Genomic DNA, 21,354 nt, shown 5'->3' with positions numbered 1-21,354 from the left:
TTCTACTCATACTCCACTGGGGAAGACAAAGGAAGGCTGGTAAACGGGTTGCCCAGCTACCTTCTAGTACTATAAAAGAAGAGGCAAATGCAAATCGTTTTTTGGTGGATAGCTTGCAGTTTCTGCCGTAGGTGGCTTTCCCTGGCCTATTTGACACTTGTTGAAAGCATCGATCCCTGGGACCAAGGAAAACTTGCCGCTGGCCGAGAGTTGGAGCACGGTATCTATTTACTATTTAGATGGCTGATGTTGGCACGGTGTTTCCTACAGATGTAGAAGAATGGGTCTTTGAGGCACATAAATTTTATGCTGGTGCTTGTATGGTTCAGAGGGAAAAGTGAGAGAAGGCAAAGAGATTAGAACAGTTTAGAGCTGATAAGTAATGAAGACATATAATCCGAACTCTCTCTCCCCTGCCAGGATTCCCCTTAACAGACTTGGCTTTCTTCTTCTGGTTAGACTCACTGTCCAGACCTCCTCCATAGTGGATATGAATCCCGAGGATTCAAATCCCATATCTCTCATTTATTTAGCAATTTGATTTCAGCAAGATGCATAACCTCTGTGCTGCTGTTTTCTCATCTGTGAAACATGGTTGGTAATGATGGCCGCCTTTAAAGGTTTAGTGAGGATTAAATGAGCTATTACGTGTGAAGCACTGGGAACGGGGCCTGGTGCATTATAAATGGTATGTAATTATTTCGTATGTAGTAAGCACTTTAGAAGAATTTTATATGACTACATTATTACTGTTTTCATGATTGTCATATGGACTCTTCCATTTCTGTGTTCACCTCGTCTGAACTACATGTACCCCCTACCCTCTGCTAATTGTCCTTCGAGTTATTTTTACTTTTTTCTTTTTCTTTTTAGACGAGGATACTGGGGAAAAGCAACACCAGAGAATTGCTGGAAAAGTTTCATTGCACTGTGAGAAATTTGGTCAACCCATAAGGGAAGATCCATTGTGTTCCATTTTAGAAGAATTGTGGCAAAACAACAGCCAGCTAGAGAGATATCGGGAGAGCCAGAATCACCCTTTAAGTCATGTGCAAGTATTGATTAAGGAGAGGGGCTATGAATGTAAGAATATTGAAAAAATAACCCATGTGAGTACCAAGCTTGTTCCTTCAATTAAAAGTCTCCGTAAATATGACCCATTTGGAAAGAGTCTGAAGCATACTTTAAACTTACACAATCACAATAAAAGCAATGCAACAAAGAAGCTTGATAAGATTTTTGGAAATGATAACAATTTTGCCCCTAGCTCTTCGTCTACTGAGACTGCGAATACAGGGGCAAATTCCTATGACATTAATCAACGTGAAAAACATCTTGGCAACAAACAAGTTCTCATCCACCATCAGACAGTTCAGACTGGGGAGCAACTGCCTGTATGTACTGAGTGTGTAAAGAGCTTCCCCCCAAAGCCCCATCTCTCTGAGCATCAGAGAATTCATGCTGAGGAAAAATCCCATGAATGTCATAAAAGCCACAAAGCCCTCAGGCAGAAGCCACCAATTAATGTACCTCAAAGTGCTTATACAGGAGACAAACCCTATATATGTACTCAATGTGAGAAGGCCTTTACTCTCAAGTCGAACCTCATTACACATCAGAAAATTCATACTGGGCAGAAACCCTATAAATGCAGTGAATGCGGAAAAGCCTTTTTCCACAGATCCTATCTCTTTAGACACATGCGAATCCATACGGGAGAAAAACCGTACGAATGCCGTGAGTGTGGAAGAGGCTTCTCCCAGAATTCAGACCTTACCATCCATCAGAAAACTCATACCGGAGAGAAACACTATGCGTGCGGCGAATGCGGGAAAGCCTTCACAAGAAAGTCAGCACTGAGAATGCATCAGAGAATCCACACAGGAGAGAAACCCTACGTGTGCCCTGAATGCGGGAAGGCCTTCATCCAGAAATCCCACTTCAACACACATCAGAGAATCCATACCGGCGAGAAGCCTTACGAATGCGGCGAGTGCAGAAAGTCGTTCACTAAGAAGTCACAGCTCCACGTGCATCAAAGAATTCACACAGGGGAAAAACCCTATATATGTACAGAATGTGGAAAGGTCTTCACTCACAGGACGAACCTCACTACACATCAGAAAACTCATACCGGAGAGAAACCCTATACGTGTGCTGAATGTGGCAAGGCTTTCAGCGACCAGTCAAATCTCATTAAACACCAGAAGACGCACACTGGAGAGAAACCCTATAAATGCAATGGTTGTGGAAAAGCCTTCATATGGAAGTCACGCCTCAAAATACATCAGAAATCTCATATTGGAGAGAGACACTATGAATGCAATGAATGCGGGAAAGCCTTCATCCAGAAATCGACACTAAGTGTGCATCAGAGAATCCACACAGGAGAGAAACCCTACGTTTGTCCTGAATGCGGGAAGGCCTTCATCCAGAAATCCCACTTCATTGCACATCATAGAATCCATACCGGAGAGAAGCCTTACGAGTGCAGTGACTGTGGAAAGTGCTTTACTAAGAAGTCACAGCTCCGTGTGCATCAGAAGATTCACACAGGGGAGAAACCCAATATATGCGCCGAATGTGGAAAGGCCTTCACTGACAGGTCCAATCTGATAACACACCAGAAGATCCACACTAGAGAGAAACCCTATAAATGCAGTGACTGCGGAAAAACCTTCACTTGGAAGTCCCGCCTCACTATCCATCAGAAATCTCATACTGGAGAGAGACACTATGAATGTGGTAAATGCGGGAAAGCCTTCATCCAGAAAGCAACATTAAGTATGCATCAGATGATTCATACCGGAAAGAAACCCTATGCCTGTACAGAATGTCAGAAGGCCTTCACCGACAGATCGAATCTCATTAAGCACCAGAAAACTCACAGTGGAGAAAAAGTATAAAGCCACTGACTGAAAAAGCCTTCAGCTGGGACTCAGACCTGGGGATACATCAGAGGTCTCAGAGTAGGGAAGAGGAGTGCCAGGTGCTATGATGGGGGGGGGTACGGGGTTGGGGCGGGGGGGGGGGGGCGGGGGGCATGGCAGCCCACAGCTTAAGTGAACAGAGGGCAAACAAAGCCAAGTGTCCTTCAGCCAATTGGAAATAGAAACACCCGCACCACCAGTTGACGTGCAATTATATGCAGATGGAAACACTTTGATAAGGCACTTGAGCAATAGTCCTTTTCGGTTGCATGATTCACGTGGAGACCCTCAAGCTCCTGCAAACAGTAGAAAGACAGACCCCAGGAGATGACTTGTAATCTCTTATGTTTCACTTTTTGGATTGTATAAGGTCAGCACTGATTGGTTCTTCATACCCTGGGATGCAGAAGTGCTTAATACCGGCCACCTTGTTTTCAAATGTCTAGGGTGGGGAGAGGAGTTTTCATTACCCAAACACCCTCGGAGCACCAAAGTCAAGGCAAAAACCTACTGGGGAAGACAGATCTGTGAGGAGAGGCCAGAAGTTTTTGTGATCATTGACATTTAAGGCCCAGAAAAGATGGCCACGAGGCACTGTTCTTTCTCTTCGCTTCTCCAGAGTATATTTTTAAAAAACGAAATGGAATTTTAATGACTTTATATATTGGCAAATTAGGCATAGCTGTAGCCGGTGTTACAGGAATATAGTTATTAAACCTTACAGACATCTGAAGGTGGCATTTGCTCCCTCATTACTTCCATGCTGTGGCCGCAGGTGATTCACATCCAAAAAAGGTATGCATACTTTCTGACCTGTACACCAAAAGCTATCTTTCATGTAACCCACAGACACAGACTTCTCATCCCCTTAGTAACTGACCCTAAAACAATGAAACTGAGCCACGACACACTGGACTTCTGGTCTCATCTACTGAAGCTTCTGCTTTCTTTAGGTTTCCTGTTTAAAAGGAGTGGTTGATTAATTGGGTTTCAAGACATAACATTTTGATTTTGTTTTTCTTTCAATTTGGTAAGATACATTCATTTTCTACATGCACACGAAGAGCAGAATTGTGTTGATTGCTATGGGATAAAGTCATGTTGCACTGTATTTGTTTAGTCTAAGATATGATTATAGTTGAACAGCTAGAAGACTTCTCTAGAAAGAGCACTGCTTTTTTTAAAGCACTGATCTGTAGACACTTTCTCATTTTCCCTTCAATGTTTTTTATGATACTCATAAGAAAAGGGGCTCTCTAGCATGCAAATTTACCTGATTTTTAAACCTTTTTATTAACGTATAATGCAGACAGAAAATGCAGCTATCGTAAGCAAACAGCTCAATGAATTCTTACAAACTGAACACACTCAGATCAAGAAACACAACATGCCCAACACACCAGAAGCATTCCCTGTGCTCCCTTCCAGGCCTCATCCCCTCAACTCCCAAGATAAACACTATCTGACTTCTGACAGCATCGATTAGTTTTGTCTGTTTGGTATCTTATGTAAATTGAGTCAAACAATTAAATATATTTCATACTTTAATAATACACTCTTTAGTGTCTATGTTTCCTTCACATTGTAAATGTAAGGTTCATCCACTTTATTGAATACCCTTGTAGATCATTCATTCATTCTCATGGTCACGATATATTCCATTGTGTGAACTGTAGTATACCACAGTATGTTTATTCCACTGTTGGTGAACATTTGGGTTGTCTGCAACCTCGGGCTATTGGAAATAGTGGTGCTACAAATATTTTAGTACCCATTTATTAATGACCATATTTATGAATCTCTGTTAGGCATATTCCTAGGCTTTGAACTGCCAAATCGTACAGTATCTATATGCTCAGCTTTAGTTTATAAAACTAGTTTTCCAACGGGGCTGTACTAATATACACTCTCACCAGCGCAGTAGATGAGTTCTAGGTTCTTGCCAACACTTGGTATTTTCCACATTTTTCTACTTTAGCTTATATATTCTCCATAATATTAGTATCTAGTGATATCTCAGTGGGATTATAATTTTTATTTCTTCCAATTCTACCATAGCAACTCTCCAAGACAGTTAACTGATAACTGAGATCTGAGACCCAGGCGTGGTCCTCACATGCCTCACAGTAAGCAAATACTAAGTTTAAATCTTCCCACACAAAAAAGCCTAAAGCCAGATGGTTTAACTGGTTAATTGCATTAAACATTTATAGGAGAAATAATACCGAAGCTTCATAAAATCGTTCAAAAAATAAAGGAAGAAGGAACACTCCCCAAGTCTGTGAGGCCAGTATTACCCTGATACTTAAGCTATACCAACACATAACAACAACAACAAACTACAGATCAGTATTCCTCATGAATATAGACATAAAAATCCTCAACAAAATATTAGCAAATTGAACCTAACAACATATAAAAGAATTATACATCATGACCAAGTGAGGTTTATTCCATGATGCAAGGCTGCATCAACATTCAAAAATCATTCAATGTAATGATATTAATAAGCTGAGGAAGAAAAGTCACATGATCTATAGATTCAATACAATTTTATCAAACTTCGAGCAGGCTTTCTTCTCCTCAAAACTGATAAACTAATCTTCAAAATATAGAGAGATGTAGAAAAGATCAAGAATAGCAAAAAGGTTGGAGCACCTGGGTTGCTCAGTGGCTTAAGCCTCTGCCTTCGTCTCGGGGTCATGATCTCAGGGTCCTGGGATCGAGCCCTGCATCAGGCCCTCTGCCCGGCGGGGAGCCTGCTTCTCTCTCTCTGCCTGCCTCTCTGCCTACTTGTGATCTCTCTCTGTCAAATAAATAAATAAAATGTTAAAGAAAAAAGAATAGCAAAAAGGAATCTGCCAAAGAACAAAGAGGGAGGACATTTGCCTACCAATTTCAAAATTATTATAAAGCTACAGTAATGGGAGATAGTACGGTACTGGCATGGGGATAGAGCAACAGAACAGAATAGAGTCCAGCAATAAACCCTCATGCTTACTGTAAACATCTTGTTTCTACTTTATTTTTTTTCCACAAAAGAGCGAAAGCAATTCAATGGGGGAAAGAAAACCCTTTCAACATTTGGTGGAGGGATAATTGGATATTCACATGCAAAAAGATAAATTTAAATCTTGCTTCACACCATCCTAACAACTCAAAATGGACCACAGACATAAATATAAAAGCTAAAACTATAAAGGTTTTAGCCAAAAAAAGGAGAAAAGTCTCTGTGATCTTGTTTTAGACGAGAAATTCTTAGATAGGACACCAAGAACATGATCCATAAGGAAAAAAAATAATAAACTGGACTTCAGCAAACCCAAAACCGAAAAGGTTTGTCCTTCAAAAGACACCACCGAGGAAATGAAAAGACAAAACAGACTGAGAGAAAACATTTGTAGGTCCTATGTCTGATCAAGGACTTGTATGCAGGATATATAAAAAAACTCCTACAACTCGATAAAAAAAAGACAAACAACCCATTTTAAAAATGGGCCAAAGACTTAAAGAGACCTTATGCACATAAAGAAATACCCAACATCATTGGTCATTAGGGAAATTCTAATGAAAACCACAATGAGATACCCCTTTGCATGCACTAAAATGGTTATAATAAAAAAAGACTATCATAACAAATGTTGGCAAATACATGGAGAGTTAGGAACTTTCATACATTTCTGGTATAAATGCATTAAAGTGGTATAGCCACTTAAGAAAAGTGTCAGTTTCCTTAAAAGTTCATCATAAATTTACCATAGGACCCAGCGATGTCACTCCTAGGATCTGCCCAAAAGATACGTAACGTGTTCACACAAACACTTGCACCAGTTCATAACAGCATTATTTATACCAGGCAAAGAGTAGAGACAATCCAAATGTTCATCAAATGGCAAATGATACACAAAATATGGTGCATTCAACAATAAAAAGGAACAAACACTAATAAACATTACAACATGGGTGAACCTCAAAAATACTACACTAAGTGAAAGAAGCAAGACACAAAAGATCAAGGATCATATTCGTATATTGTATTTCCATGGAATTTCCAGGAAAATCTATAAAGATCTGTAGACTAGTGGTTGTCTGGGGGTGAAAATGGGAATGGTCATTAACTGTAAATTAGTACCGGAATCTTACTGGGGTGATATAGATGTCCTAGAACTTGATTGTGGTGATGGTTTCATGACTGGGTAAATTTAATGAAGGTCATTGAGGTGATCCTTAATTCCATTCCTTTTTGAACATCTGGATTCCCTGCCATACCATCTGTAGCCCCCTATAGCTAGAATGAACTGTTGTTGTCTTAGAGCCTGTTGTACATTTAAGAATAAACTTTTGATGAAAAAAAGTCCTTGAACTGTACAATTTAAATAATGGAATGTAAATTATACCTCAATAAAGTTTTTTCTTCTTCAGAGTTTGTTTTGCCTGTTCTAGGTCCTTTACATTTCCATATGAATTGTAGAGTAAGTTTGTCCATTTCAACAACAACAAAAAAGCTGCTGTGGTTTTGATTTGGATTAATTTGAATCTATAGATCAATTTGGGGATAATTGAAATCTTAACAATAGTTTTCTGATTCATAAATAGGTATATCTCTCAATTTTTTTAAAAAGATTTTTTTTAAAGATTTTTATTTATTTAACACAGAGAGAGAGATCACAAGTAGGAAGAGCAGCAGGCAGAGAGAGAGGGGGAAGCAGGCTCCCTGCTGAGCAGAGAGCCAGATGCGGGGCTCGATCCCAGGACCCTGGGATCATGACCTGAGCCAAAGGCAGAGGCTTAACCCACTGAGCCACCCAGGCGCCCCTAAAAAGATTTTTATTTATTTATTTGACAGACAGAGATCACAAGTAGAGAGGCAGGCAGAGAGAGAGGAGGAGGCAGGTTCCCTGCTGAGCAGAGAGCCCAAAGTGGGGCTCTACCCAGGACCCTGGGATCATGACCTGAGCTGAAGGCAGAGACTTTAACCCACTGTGCCACCCAAGCGCCCCTATCTCTTGATTTCTGTAAGTATTCTTTAATGTTGTTGCATTTTATTACATTTGTCGTTTTTGGGTTTTGTTTTGTTTTTAAGGACTTTATTCATTTATTTGTCAGAGAGAGAGAGAGAGCACAAGCAGGGGGAGCGGCAGGCAGAGGCAGAAGCAGTCTCCCCCCTGAGCAAGGACTTGATTCCAGGACCCTGGGATGATGACATTAGCCAAAGGTACACAGGTCTTTCACATCTTCTGACAAATTATTCCCTAAGTTTTTCATATTTTTCATGCTTTTTTACTTCGTGTCTTCTTGTTTCTACTTTATTGTGTGATATTGGGTTTGTTTGGTTTTTTTACTTAAATTTCTTTTTTTTTTAAATAACCTCTCTACACCCAGCATGGGGCTTGAACTCACATCCCTGAGATCAAGAGTTACATGCTGGGGTGCCTGGGTGGCTCAGTGGGTTGAGTCTCTGCCTTTGGCTCAGGTCATGATCTCAGGGTCCTGGGATCGAGCCCTGCATCAAGCCCCGCGTCAGGCCCCCTGCTCAGCAGGGAGCCTGCTTCTCTCTCTCTCTCTCTCTCTCTCTCTCTCTTTCTGCCTGCCTGTGATCTCTCTTTCTCTGTCAAATAAATAAATAAAATCTTAAAAAAAAAAAAAAGAGTTGCGTGCTCCACTCGCTGAGCCAGCCAGGCACCCTTTTAAATTTCTTACTGTTAATTACTAGTATATAGAAACTCAGTTGATGTTTATGTTTATCTTGTGCAGAAGTTAGAGGAAAGAGTCCCCACACAAGACTGCCCTCACTTATGACAGCAACAGCAAGTTCAATGGTCTCTAAGACCACCCTCTCTGTTTCAATAATTCACTAGCTGGATTCTCAGAACTCACTGAATGCTGTTAATACTCACGGTTACATTTTATTACAGCTGGAGGATAGACATTAAAATCAGTCAAGGGAAGAAGGAAATGGAACAGAGTCCTGGAAGGTAAGCTTCCAGTTGGAAGGAAAAGCTTCCAGTTGTCCTCTCCCCATGGAGACAGTATTCTCCTGGCCTTGATAAGTGAAAGCAGCATGGAGTACTGCCAACCAGTACTCAAGCCTTCAATGGGCTCCATCATGTAGGCATGGTTGACTGCTCACATGGCTGATTTCGGTTTCCAAACCTCAGGAGGCCAAGCTTCATGAACCAAAGCCCCCACACTTCATTATGCTGTTCATATGGCTCTGACCCTCACCTTAAATCACCTAGTTACTATCTGGAAGGCATGAGACCCCCAAGTAAACAAAGACATTCCTATCAGGCACGACATTCCAAGGGCCTAGAGATTATTGTCCAGAAGCTGAAGGCAAAGGCAAGACTTCTCTTTGAATAAGGTTAAATTATTTACTATACAGGTCACCCCCAACCTTTGGCCAATGCTCTTTCACAGCAAAATATATTTACTTGAACTTGTGATGAACGATTTATCATAGAAATTAGCTAATGGTTACTGAAGTCCAGTTCTTCAAGCCATTTTCCATCGGGGGGAAAATAAAGCCTTTAGCTCAATTACTCAATATATTTGACCACCAGTATATATAATATATATAATATTATAATCTTAACCATAATGCCAGCATTACACATCATAGTATAGTAGTGGAGGTGATCTGTACACACTAACCCTATAATCAACAATAAGGTATTGTACATTTAAAATTTTGCATCTCTCCTGTTAAAGGTTCTTTTCCAAATTAAAAAAAAAATTTTTTAAATGAAGGAGGAGAGGTGCTTGGTTGGCTCAGTCAGTAGAGCATGGGACCTTTGGTCTTGGGGTTGTGAGTTCGAGCCCCATGTTGGGTGTAGAGATTACTTAAAAATTAAAAAAAACTTTTAAAAATAAATAAAAATAAAAAATAAAAATGAAGGAAGAATAAAGACATTCTCGGATTAACACTCAGATTCTTGAATCTATAAATTTACCTCATACCAAATTTAGGAATTTCTTGGGCAATTATTTATTTGGGTAGTTCTTTTTTTTTTTTTTTAAGATTTTATTTATTTATTTGACAGACGGAGATCACAAGTAGGCAGAGAAGCAGGTACAGAGAGAGGAGAAGCAGGCAGAGAGAGAGGAGGAAGCAGGCTCCCCGCCGAGCAGAGAGCCCGATGCGGGGCTCGATCCCAGGACCCCGGGCTCATGACCCGAGCCGAAGGCAGAGTCTTTAACCCACCGAGCCACCCAGGCGCCCCTTGGGTAGTTCTTTAGTCATGCCCTAGTTCTCCACTCCTCCAGGACTCAAATGACAGGATCATTAAATACTGCATGATAGTCTCATGCGTCCCTGAGGATCTGTTCATTTTAAAAATTCTATTCCTCTCTGTTGCTGAGATGGGGTAGTTTCTGCTCTCCTATCTTCCAACTCACTGATTCCTTCATTGGTTCCCCCAGTGAGCTTGTCTTTTGAGGTTTTCATCCTGGTTATTGTATTTTTCAGTTCTAAATTTCCACGTGGTTTTTATATATATTTCTGTATCTTTGATGAGACTTTCCACTTTTTTGCTGAGAGGCTATTTTGTCATTTGTTTCAAGTGTTCTTTTTCTTTTCTTTTTTTTTTTTAAGATGGATTTATTTATTTATTTATTTGACAGAGAGAGACACAGAGAGAGGGACCACAAGCAGGGGGAGTGGGAGAGGGAGAAGCAGGCTTCCTGCACGGAGCAGGGAGCCCAACACGGGGCTCAATCCCAGGACCCCGGGATCGTGACCTGAGCTGAAAGCAGATGCTTAACCACTGAGCCACCCAGGTGCCCCGGTTTCAAGTGTCCTTTTTGTTCACTAAAGCATTTTTTTTTAGTTTTATGGTTTTATTAACACAAATATGACATGCACATGAGGTGTCTATTCATTTTCTTCACTGCACAGCCTGGCATTGGGATTGGTGACGCTGATGGACAGCTGGGCTGCTCTTTCTACAGCGGCTTGGCGGTTCTTGGAGGAGACATTGTGAGCAGCCTGGGCGCAGTAAGATTTGCTGCACATCAGCAGCACCTGAGATAGACTAGGAACTTCCGGAAGCCACTGGGCAGCGTGTGCTCTGCTTTCTTGTTGCTTCTGTAACGGATGTTGGGCATCAAGGTCAGGCCCTTGATTCTTCTGTGCACCCTACTGTCAATGCCTCTGGGTTTCCACCAGTTGTGCTTAATTTTGACCTATCAGTCTGACTGGCCCCGGATGAACTTATTTCTTGGTCCTCTTTCTAATGATCTTAGGCTTCACGAGGGTTCTGAGGGCGGCCATGATACCAAGTAGGAGACGGCTGCCATCTCTGCAGGGAGCGCCAAGGAAAAGGAACCATTTTTATTACAGCTGCTTTAAAATCTTTGAAAGATGATGTCAGATAATTTGTCATCTTTGTATTCACATGTATTGATTATTTGTTTTCATTCAGTTTGATATATTCCTGGTTCTTGGTACGACAGGTGATTTCCAATTATAAGCTAAACATTTTACATATGTTATGAAACTCTGGTTCTTATTTAAGCCTTCTTTTTATTTTTTAAATTTTTTTGAATTCGTGAATATATTTATTTTGTATTTTTAAAATTAACACATAATGTATTATTTGTTTCAGGGGTACAGGTCTGTGAATCACCAGTCTTACACAATTCACAGCACTCACCATAGCACATACCCTCCCCAGGGTCCATCACCCAGCCACCCCATCCCTCTCATCCCCCTCCCCTCAAACAACGCTCAGTTTGTTTCCTGAGATTAAGAGTCTCTTATGGTCTGTCTCCCTCTTGGGTTTCGTCTTGTTTCATTTTTCCCTCCCTTCCCCTATGGTCCTCTGTCTTGTTTATCAAATTCCTCAAATAAGTGAGATCATATGATAATTGTCTTTCTCTGATCGACTTGCTTTGCTTAGCATAACACCCTCTAGTTTCATCCACACCATTGCAAATGGGGGGTTTTGATGGCTGCATAGTATTCCATTGTATATATGTACCACATCTTCTTTATCCATTCATCTGTTGATGGACATCTAGGTTCTTTCCATAGTTTGGCTATTGTGGACATTGCTGCTATAAACACTGGGGTGCAGGTACCCCCTTTGGATCACTACATTTGTATCTTTGGTGTAAATACCCAGGAGTGCAATTGCTGGGTTATAGGGTAGCTCTAGTTTCAACTTTTCAAGGAACCTCCATGCTGTTTTCCAGAGTGGCTGCACCAGCTTGCATTCCCACCAACAGTGGAGGAGGGTTCCCCTTTCTCCGCATCCTCACCAACATCTGTTGTTTCCTGACTTGTTAATTTTAGCCATTCTGACTGGTGTGAGGTGGTATCTCACTGTGGGTTTGATTTGTATCTCCCTGACGCCGAGTGATGTGGAGCACTTTTTCATGTGTCTGTTGGCCATCTGGATGTCTTCTTTGCAGAAATGTCTGTTCATGTCCTCTGCCCATTTCTTGATTGGAATGTTTGTTCTTTGGGTGTTGAGTTTGATAAGCTCTTTATAGATTTTGGATACTAGCTCTTTATCTGTCATTTGCAACTAACTTGCCCATGCTGTTAGTTGTCTTTTGGTTTTGTGGACTGTTTCCTTTGTTGTGCAAAAGGTTTTGATCTTGAAGTCCCAATAGTTCATTTTTGCCCTTACTTCCCTTGCCTTTGGCGATGCTTCTAGGAAGAAGTTGCTGCGGCTGAGGTTGTAAGCCTTCTTTTTAAACTGGCTTTTTGTGATACCATTCCAGCAGGGAAAATGAGTGGAGGGTGCCAGTTTGCTAATGCCCGGTATGGGAAGAAGTCTAGCTTCCCCACTTGGCCTCTGTTGATAACAGAGAGGGGAGGCTCCTTGCTACTGTTGGGTAGGGCTTGGAGTTCCGCTCACAAGTAGGGCTCCACTTACAGTTCCCTGGGAGGAAGGGGTAGCCGTGCCTCCTTTCTGCTCTCTGTATGGCCTCCAATGATACGACCCTGGGGGGGAAAGAGAGGGGTGGGTGCCTGGATACTGCCAAGTGAGAGAGCAAGTCTAGGCTCCCCACATGGTCTCCACTGACACCACATAGGGGAAGGCTTGTTACAACCCGGTCAAGAAAAAAGTCCTAGCTCTGTAATCAGTCTTTTCTGAGATCACCTTGGCAGAGGTTTGGCATGAATTCACAGTCTCTAGAGGGTGAAACCATAAGCTCCTCGCTTGGCAACTGTTGGTGGAGGTGGGAATTAGGCCACATCTTTTTCTACACTGTTTTGATTCAACAATGTAACAATTTTTTAAAAGTTTACTATCTCATGGGGCTGCCCATTTCCTGGTTCTTTGACAAAAGAAAGAAAGCTTCGGTTGCGGTCATTTGTCTTGTTTGGGTCCATTGGTATTTCTAGGTTGCCAGGTTGCACAGTCTCAAATGCACGAAGAAAAAAAAAATCCATAGAACTCACCAGTGTGCTCTTTTTTGGGTTCTGATCCCTAGTCAGTCTGCATTCTTCCCTCCACTTTTCAGAGTCATCTTACGTTTGCTTTTATAAATATTATTTCCAGGGGTTTTTTGTACTCCGGGGGAGAGACAGGGAAAAAGGCATCTACTCCGTTTTCCGAGAAGTGGAAATCCCATATGGGTCTCTCTCTATATTTCTTCCATGTCTCTACTAACTTTCTGAGGATATGCAATACATTTGTTCATTCATTCATTCATTCATTCATTCATTTATTAAATAAGTCCAAACTCTCATTGTGTGACTAATGGTTGAAATCCTTAAGATGAACTCGATGCTGCACATGGTTCCCTCATGGAATCCGTGCCCGAGTCTGCAGCATACAATTTTTAGGTCCCTCATTCGACCAACCGGTCCCAGTGGTATTTCATCTTTTAGCCTTGGCACTGCAGTTACACTTTCCCTTCCCCTTGGCAGGATAGCCACATTTGCCGCAGGTCAACTTCCGAACGTGGTGGGCCCTCGAGCCACAGTGCAGAACAATGTGTGTGTCTTACTACAATGCTTTCCAAATGATGAAGTCCCCTTTGTCATCTTGTTTAGGTGGCCACGGCCAAAGAGCTGGGGAGAGAAGCCACTGTGCAATAAACTTATAATAATTGTTTAATACCCTTATTTGTTAATTCTAACATGGATGTCAGCTCTGGGTGAGTTGATCGATTGCTTGATTATTCTCACTACGTGTGCTGTTTTCCTACCTCTTTGCGTACCTATTGATAGTTGATTGAATTGTGGATTCTACTTTGTTGGATAATGGATACTTATGCATTTTTATAAACTATTTGGAGTTTTGTTCTGGGACACAAGTAAGTTCCGTGGAAAGTTTTATCCTTATATAAGGTCTTCCTTATATAATTTTTAGGTGTATCTGGAACAGAGGTCAACCTAGGGCTAATTATTCCCCACTACTGGGGCAAGAGCTTCTGGAATTTTTTATGCAGTGCCTTATTTTTCCAGTCTGGTTGGTGATTACGGCACTATTACCAGCCATGAATGAGCATCAGACCCCGTTTTCTCTTATCCTTTCAGATGGCTCTCTCACTGACCTCAGTTTCCTCACCCACATGTGCCGATCCATACTTTATCGAACACTCACGGAGGACCCTAGAGGGATCACTTGGAGCTTCTCTCTGCAGTTTTCTGCAGTCTTCTGGTGGCTTGTCCTATGAATCCTAGCTGCCTTCTCTTCCTTAGACTCTCAGTTCCTTCTCAAGTCAGGGAGAATTCACCAGCCTTTTCCTCAGTTCCCCCTCTCTGTGCGATGCCCTGGGATGTCTCTCAAGCAAGTATGCTAGAACAATCAGACGGCTCACTTTATTTGTTTCCCTTTCCTCAGGGATCACTGTTGTTCATTGCCTGCTACCCAGAGCCTTGAAAACTGTGGATTGTTGTTGTTGGGTTTTTTTTTTTCAATGTCTTTTGTCTGCTTTGTTTGTTTATTTGTTTGTTCCAGGCCTAAGGGAAATCTGGTCTCTGTGACTCCATCTTGGCTGGAATAAGTCACGGAAGAAAATTTATAAATGTGAAGTTTGTCAGTGGAGGTCACCGGTATGAGATATACTTGAGTTAGTGTGATTGTTATGAATAGGGAATACTGTAACCTGGGTTTGAGACAATATGCCAATGAACTTGTATCGGTGAATGGGGAACTTGTATCTATTAAGTGCTCATCAGTGTGGGATATATTGGGAAGTATTTAAAAAAGAGGAGATACGTTAATGTAGGCTGTCACTAAGAAATATTCTCCAGTATGTGAAAATTTATGAATATATTCAACTGAGATTTTCAACGTAAAAAATTCCAGTGGGCAGGCATTTACTACACTTGATCTTAGCCAAAAGGCCGAGAAGTGATAGGCAGGCATTTACAAGTCAGATCTCTAAATTGGGTTGTCAATGAGAGATATGCTTAATGAGGACTTAGGAACAAAGAGATTTTTCACCAGTGATCATCAATGGAGTTTTATGGGTTGGGGGCAGTATTTATGAATATAGATCCTGATAATAAATGTGGACCTACCAATCAGGGATACATTGATATGTGTGCGTGAATGGGGAGATATAAAATAGGTATTGTGGTTTTTGTTTGTTTTTAAAGACTTTGATTTATTTATTTGACAGAGAGAGAGCATGTGAATGCACAAGCAGGGGGAGGGGCAGAGGGAGAAGCAGACTCCCTGATGAACAGGGATCCCAGTGCGGGGCTCGATCCCAGGAACCGGCTGAGCCACCCAGAAGTCCCTGTGTAATGGGTCCTGTGCGATAGGTGTTGTATAGGTTAATGTAGTATATGTCAACAGGAGTATTGATTGGATAGTTGTAAAACCAGCTGAGCAATAGAGCATATGCCAATAGGCAGATGTTTGAAAGATAAGGCAAGGGGCACCTGGGTGGCTCAGGTGTTAAGCGTCTGCCTTTGGCTCCGGTCATGAGGCCAGGGTCCTGGGATCGAGCCCCACATCAGGCTCCCTGCTCAGTGGGAAGCTGCTTCTCTCTCTCCCACTCCCCCTGTTTGTATTCCCTCTCTCACTGTATCTCTGTCAAATAAATAAAAAATCTTAAAACAAATAAAAGATAAGGCAATTTGTCATTAAAGTCATAAACGAGTTATACAATCAGGTAGATATTTAAGAATACAGATTTTTTCAAAGGCAAGCAACAATGGAGTATGTATTGTGATGGTTATCAATAAAGAAAGTTTTTCTGAAAGAGACAGTGTGTACAAGGGGAGGGGAGGGGCAGAGGGAGAGGGAGAGAGAGAATCTTAAGCAGGCTCCACGCCCAGGCAGAGCCCAACACGGGGCTCAAATTTATGACCCCGAGAACATGACCTGAGCTGAAATCGAGAGTCGGATCCTTAACCAACTGAGCTACCAGGTGCTCCAATAGAGATTTTTAAAACAGGGGTTATATATAGATTTACTTTATTAGTTTGTTATGTGCAAAATATCATTGGTGTTTACATTATTCTTTAGTTTTTTATAATTTCAATTTTAATAAATGTACTAACAAAAATGCAACCTATGTGTTTCAAATAAACAAACAAACAAACAAATAAAAAATAAACAGGTATTATAATAAGAAATATTCCAGTGGGGATGGCTGGCTGGCTCAGTAGGAAGGGCATGGGACTCTTGATCTCAGGGTCATGAGTTCAAGCCCCATGTTGGGTGTAGAAATTACTTAAATAAAAATAAAACATTAAAAAAAAAAAAAGGCTCCTGGGTGGCTCAGTTGGTTAACCATCCAACCCTTGATTTCAGCTCAAGTTATAATCTCAGGTTTGGGAGACTGAGCCCCCTCGCTGGGCTCTGCACTGGGCATGGAGCCTGCTTTAGATTCTCTCTCCCTCTCCCTCTGCCCCTCCTCCACTTCTCTCTTTTTCTCTCTCTCTCTCTAAAAAAAAAGAAAGAAAGAAAAAAAAAGGGGGGGCGCCTGGGTGGCTCAGTGGGTTAAAGCCTCTGCCTTCGGCTCAGGGCATGATCGCAGGGTCCTGGGATCGAGTCCCACATCGGGCTCTCTGCTCGGTGGGGAACCTGCTTCTTCCTCTCTCTCTGCCTGCCTCTCTGCCTACTTGTGATCTGTGTCTCTCAAATAAATAAATAAAATCTTAAAAAGAAAAGAAATATGCCAATGGGTGTTCATGAATAAGATTTCTCAATGTCAGACATCTATGGGTGATATGTCAATGGTTTTTATTTCTCAGTGGGGGGATTTGTCAAGAGGGGTCGTGAACTGAGATATCTTAACAGATATTTTTGAATGGAGCAGTTTTTTTTTTTCCCCAAGAGGTTAATGGATGGAAGATTTGCCAACGGGTAGGTATTTATGGAAGGGGAGATATACCATAAAGAATCATAAATGGAGATAAACCAGTGGGATGTTCATGAATAAATAGCACAAAAGTGGCTACAGTAGGCAGAATTCCAAGAATGACCCCCAATATCCCTATCACCCTTACATAAACTCCTCCCCTTGAATGTGAGTGAGGAAACCTGTGAATATGAAGCCCTGTAACTCCATGATTGTATTACATTAGGTAGCAAAAGGGATCTTGCCGATGAAATTAAGGTTAATCAGTTGACCATAAAATAGGGAGATTACCCAGGTGAGCCAAATCTCATTAAGCACAGGAGCCCTTCAAAAATGCAGCTTTCTCCTGCTGGTGGCAGAAGAGACATCAGAGAAACTGAAAGCATGAGAAACGTTTGGCACATCCTATTGGCTTCGAAGACAAAGAGGCCCAAGTGGTGAGGCACGCAACGGGCCTCTAAGGGCAGGGAACGAGCCCCGGCTGAGCAAGGAAATGGGAGCCTCAGCACCACAGCAGCAAGACTCTGAATACTCTGCCGACAACCTGAATAAGGCTGGAAATGGATTCTTCCTGTGAGCCTCCAGGTAGGAGCTCAGTGTGGTCAGCTTCGGTTTCCTGAGACCCCTAAACAGAGAACTCAGCCAAGCGCTCCTGAACTTTGGACCTACAGAACTGTGAGTTCATAAACGGGTGTTGTTTTGCTGCTCAGTTTGGGGTAATGTGTTACATAGCAACAGGAACCGAAAAAAGTACTCGCCAGTTGGGTATTTATGAAAGAGGGGTTAGGCCACAAAGGGGGGACTTTTCAAGGTATTTACCAATGGCTTGGGGATTTGTCGTGTGCGATCTCTGCCAACAGTTGAGATTTATAAACATGGGGATTTGTCTACAGTGGGGATTGCCTAAAGGGGAACTAATGGTTGCGGGTTGAACTGTGTCCTCCAAAAAGGTACAGTGAAGCCCCAACTCCCCGTACCTTAGAATGTGACCTTACTTGGAAATCATAATAGGAACATTCTCACTCGGGGCGATGGTTGTCCTCAGAAGTCTTTGAAAACGTTGGTATTTGCCAGTGTGGGTATTTACACACTAGAAATTAGTGTATGAGCATCATTCTCAGAAAAAAAGACGTTACAAATGAGCACTTTAATATTTGTAATGTTTTGGGGAAAGACCATCAAAATCACGAGTTAAATTAAAGGTACCAGTGTGCATGAAATTATTACTCCTAGCATTATACATTATTTCTAATATTATAAATTACCATTCCTAATAAAATATTATTTGCAATATTATAAGTAATTTACTAGATTCATCACTACAAAGTTATAAATTATATTTACTCTTACTACTCATAGTAATAAGTAATACAGAGCGCTGACTAGGAGGCTGGCATTGTTTTAAGCACTTTATGCATATATGACTTCATTTAATATTCACACTGTTCCTATGAGTTAGGCATTATTTTTAATCCTCATTTTACAGATGTAAAAACTGAGGCATAGAGAGATAATATGATTTCTCCAAGGCCACACAGGTAGGACAAGGAAAAGGTAAGATTTCTTAGGCAAAACTGTAAGCAGACACTAATGAAAACTTTTTTCATTAAAAAAAATCACAAGGACTCAAATTTTAAAATACTGACCCAGTTAAAATCTTTTATTTTTATAATATTTTTCTTTTTAAAACATTACTGAGGTGTAAATCACATACAATAAATTTTATCCATTCAACGCGACAATTAAGTCCATTTTAGCATATTCACAAAGTTGTGCAACCATCACAATAGAATTTTAGAATTGATTCATCATCCCAAAAAGGAGACCCTGTACCCATTAGCAGTCTACTCTCCACTGCTCCCCCTTCCTCCCACCCCAGCCATAGACAACCACTGAGTTATTTTCTAACTCCACAGTTTTGCCTATTCTGGACATTTCATATAAATGGAGTCATACCATATGTGGTCTTTTGTGACTAGCTTCTTTCAAGTAATATTTTCAAACTTCATCCGTGTTGTAGCGGTATCAGTACATCATTCCTTTTGATTACTGAAGAACATTCCACGGTATAGCTATACCATATTTTGATCAGCCATTCATCAGTCAAAGGACGTATGTGTTGTTTCCACTTTGGGGTGACGATGAATAATGCTGCTGTGAACATTTGTGTATAGGTTTTTATATGGACAGGTTTTCATTTCTCTTGGGTGGATGCCCAGCATTGCAATTTCTGAATCGTACGGTAACTCTGTTTAACGTTTTTTGAGACACTTTCAAACTGTTTTCCAAAATGGCTGCCCCACTTTATGTTCTGCCAGCAATGTAAAATGGGTTCAATTTTTCCACATCCTCACCAACACTTGTTGCTGTCTACACTTTTTCTTCTAGCTATCCAAGTAGGTGTGAAGTGTTATCTCATTGTGGTATTTTTTTTTCATTGTGGTTTTGATCCCCACCTCCTGATGCCTAATGATGTTGAGCAGTTTTTCTTGTGCTTAGACCCATTTCTATAGCTCATTTGGAGAAATTGCTATTCAGATCCTTTGCCCATTTTTAAGTTGCGTTATTTATGTTTTTATTATTGAGTCATAAGAGTTCTTTATATGTTCTAGATAAAAGATATGTGATTTGTAAATATTTTCTCCCATTCTGTGGGTTCACTTTTCACTTTCTTGACAGTACTGTTTGCAGAACAAAAGTTAATTTTGATGAAATCCAATTTATCTGTTTGTTTTACAGTGTCTGCTTTTGATGTTATATTTAAGAAACCATTAAGGGACAGGATTTGAATACAGATTTGGCACCAGCATTTGCGTTCTTCGTTACACTACATTACCTGTCTAGAAATTAAATCACTGCTATTAATGTTACACATGAAGTTATTATTATGTGTTTTGTGTTTTGACCTGAAAAAATACACCCCTCCATCATCCTCCCATCCTAGCACAGACTCCAGGATTCTGGGTATGGATTGTGAGGCCCATTTTTTAGGGGAAGTACGGAGACTTAGTGGAAGGAAGGGCCACCCGTTGAGCTGGACTCCCCCGCCCACCCCATGCTGCACACCTCACAGGGCTGACACCCTCACGGGCTTCCGCTCCGCCATCCGTCTCTCCCAAGCACAGATTCACACCCAGACACATGGAATGCTGAGGTGGAGGGTAACTCCCTTTACTTACTTTCGTGGATTTTCTGGAAGGGTAATGGAGGAAATGTGGTGACACCAGGACTACAGATAGCCTGCCAGGAGGCACACAAGGACTCTGAACTGTAAGGTAAGTTCTCCATGGCAGCCATAACTAAAGGCAACTACGTGGAAGGAAGGTGCTTCCTCTGGAGCCTGACACTCTTTGTTGTCTGATACTCCCGGCCACATCCAGTGGCTACAACGGTCCTTGGTTTTGAGAAACAGTTGGATAAACCAGAAAATAATCAGGTGTGAATATACCTAGGATTGAGGTAACAACTGGGAGGGTTTGGTGAATTATTCCAGGCACTGGAGAACAACCAGAAGCAGCAGGAATAGTCTGTGGCTGAGAAGATATTCCAGGACACGGGGAACAGTCACTGCAGTGATGTGAAACAGTCAAAGAGACTATCAAATAGCCAGAGGGACAGAGAACAGTCCTTGGAGTTAGAGGATAGCCAAAGAAACTCTAGAATGGCCACAGGAAGTCACTCCTAAATGTTATGCAATAGCCAGAAATACCTAGGAGACAGCCAGAGATAAGGGAACAGTCTCAGGCTGAAGGAATAGCCAGAGAAATAAGGCAACAGCTGGATGGGGACAGTGTCTGGACCTGAGGAACAGCAGGATCATCAAACATCTGGAGAGACCACAAAAATAGTCCTTGTATATTTGGAAGATAATCAGAGGGACTGCAAAACAGCCAGAGCAACAGATAGACCCTAGGGATCAGACCACAGCAAGAAAAAAAAAAAAAAAAAGAAAGAAAGAAAGAAAGAAAGAAAAAGACCAAGGAGTAAGTTCTGAAGTACAAGGAACAGAAAAATAAAGTAGCAGTCCGAGGGACTGGGGAACCACCAGAGTCCAAGGAACAATTGCAAGGACTGAAACAATAGCCAAGAAACCAACATACAGAGATCAGGGAACAATGGCTGGTCCTAATACAGGGTCATCATA

The 21,354-nt window shown here is 41.4% G+C and overlaps 1 protein-coding gene and 2 pseudogenes across 3 annotated transcripts in view; 1 reads left to right on the top strand and 2 right to left on the bottom strand.

Annotated features, from left to right (window-relative positions):
- ZNF41 (zinc finger protein 41) overlaps nt 1–7,351 on the top strand; it is a 44,840-nt gene extending 37,489 nt beyond the window's left edge. For all 3 annotated transcript variants that reach the window (XM_045996092.1, XM_045996094.1, XM_045996093.1), the window contains exon 5: nt 874–7,351. In XM_045996092.1, the coding sequence (XP_045852048.1) occupies nt 874–2,906 (2,033 nt within the window). In that variant the 3' untranslated portion in view covers nt 2,907–7,351. The remainder of the gene's footprint in view (nt 1–873) is intronic.
- Nucleotides 7,352–10,803: 3,452 nt separating this feature from the next.
- LOC123935600 lies at nt 10,804–11,202 on the bottom strand (annotated as a pseudogene).
- A 3,917-nt stretch (nt 11,203–15,119) lies between these two features.
- LOC123935739 lies at nt 15,120–15,252 on the bottom strand (annotated as a pseudogene).
- Nucleotides 15,253–21,354: the final 6,102 nt, after the last annotated feature.

Source organism: Meles meles, chromosome X, assembly GCF_922984935.1.
Source record: "Meles meles chromosome X, mMelMel3.1 paternal haplotype, whole genome shotgun sequence".
NCBI lineage: Eukaryota > Metazoa > Chordata > Mammalia > Carnivora > Mustelidae > Meles > Meles meles.
The sequence above is the reverse complement of the archived record's forward strand: the minus strand, read 5'-3'. Positions and strand labels throughout refer to the sequence as shown.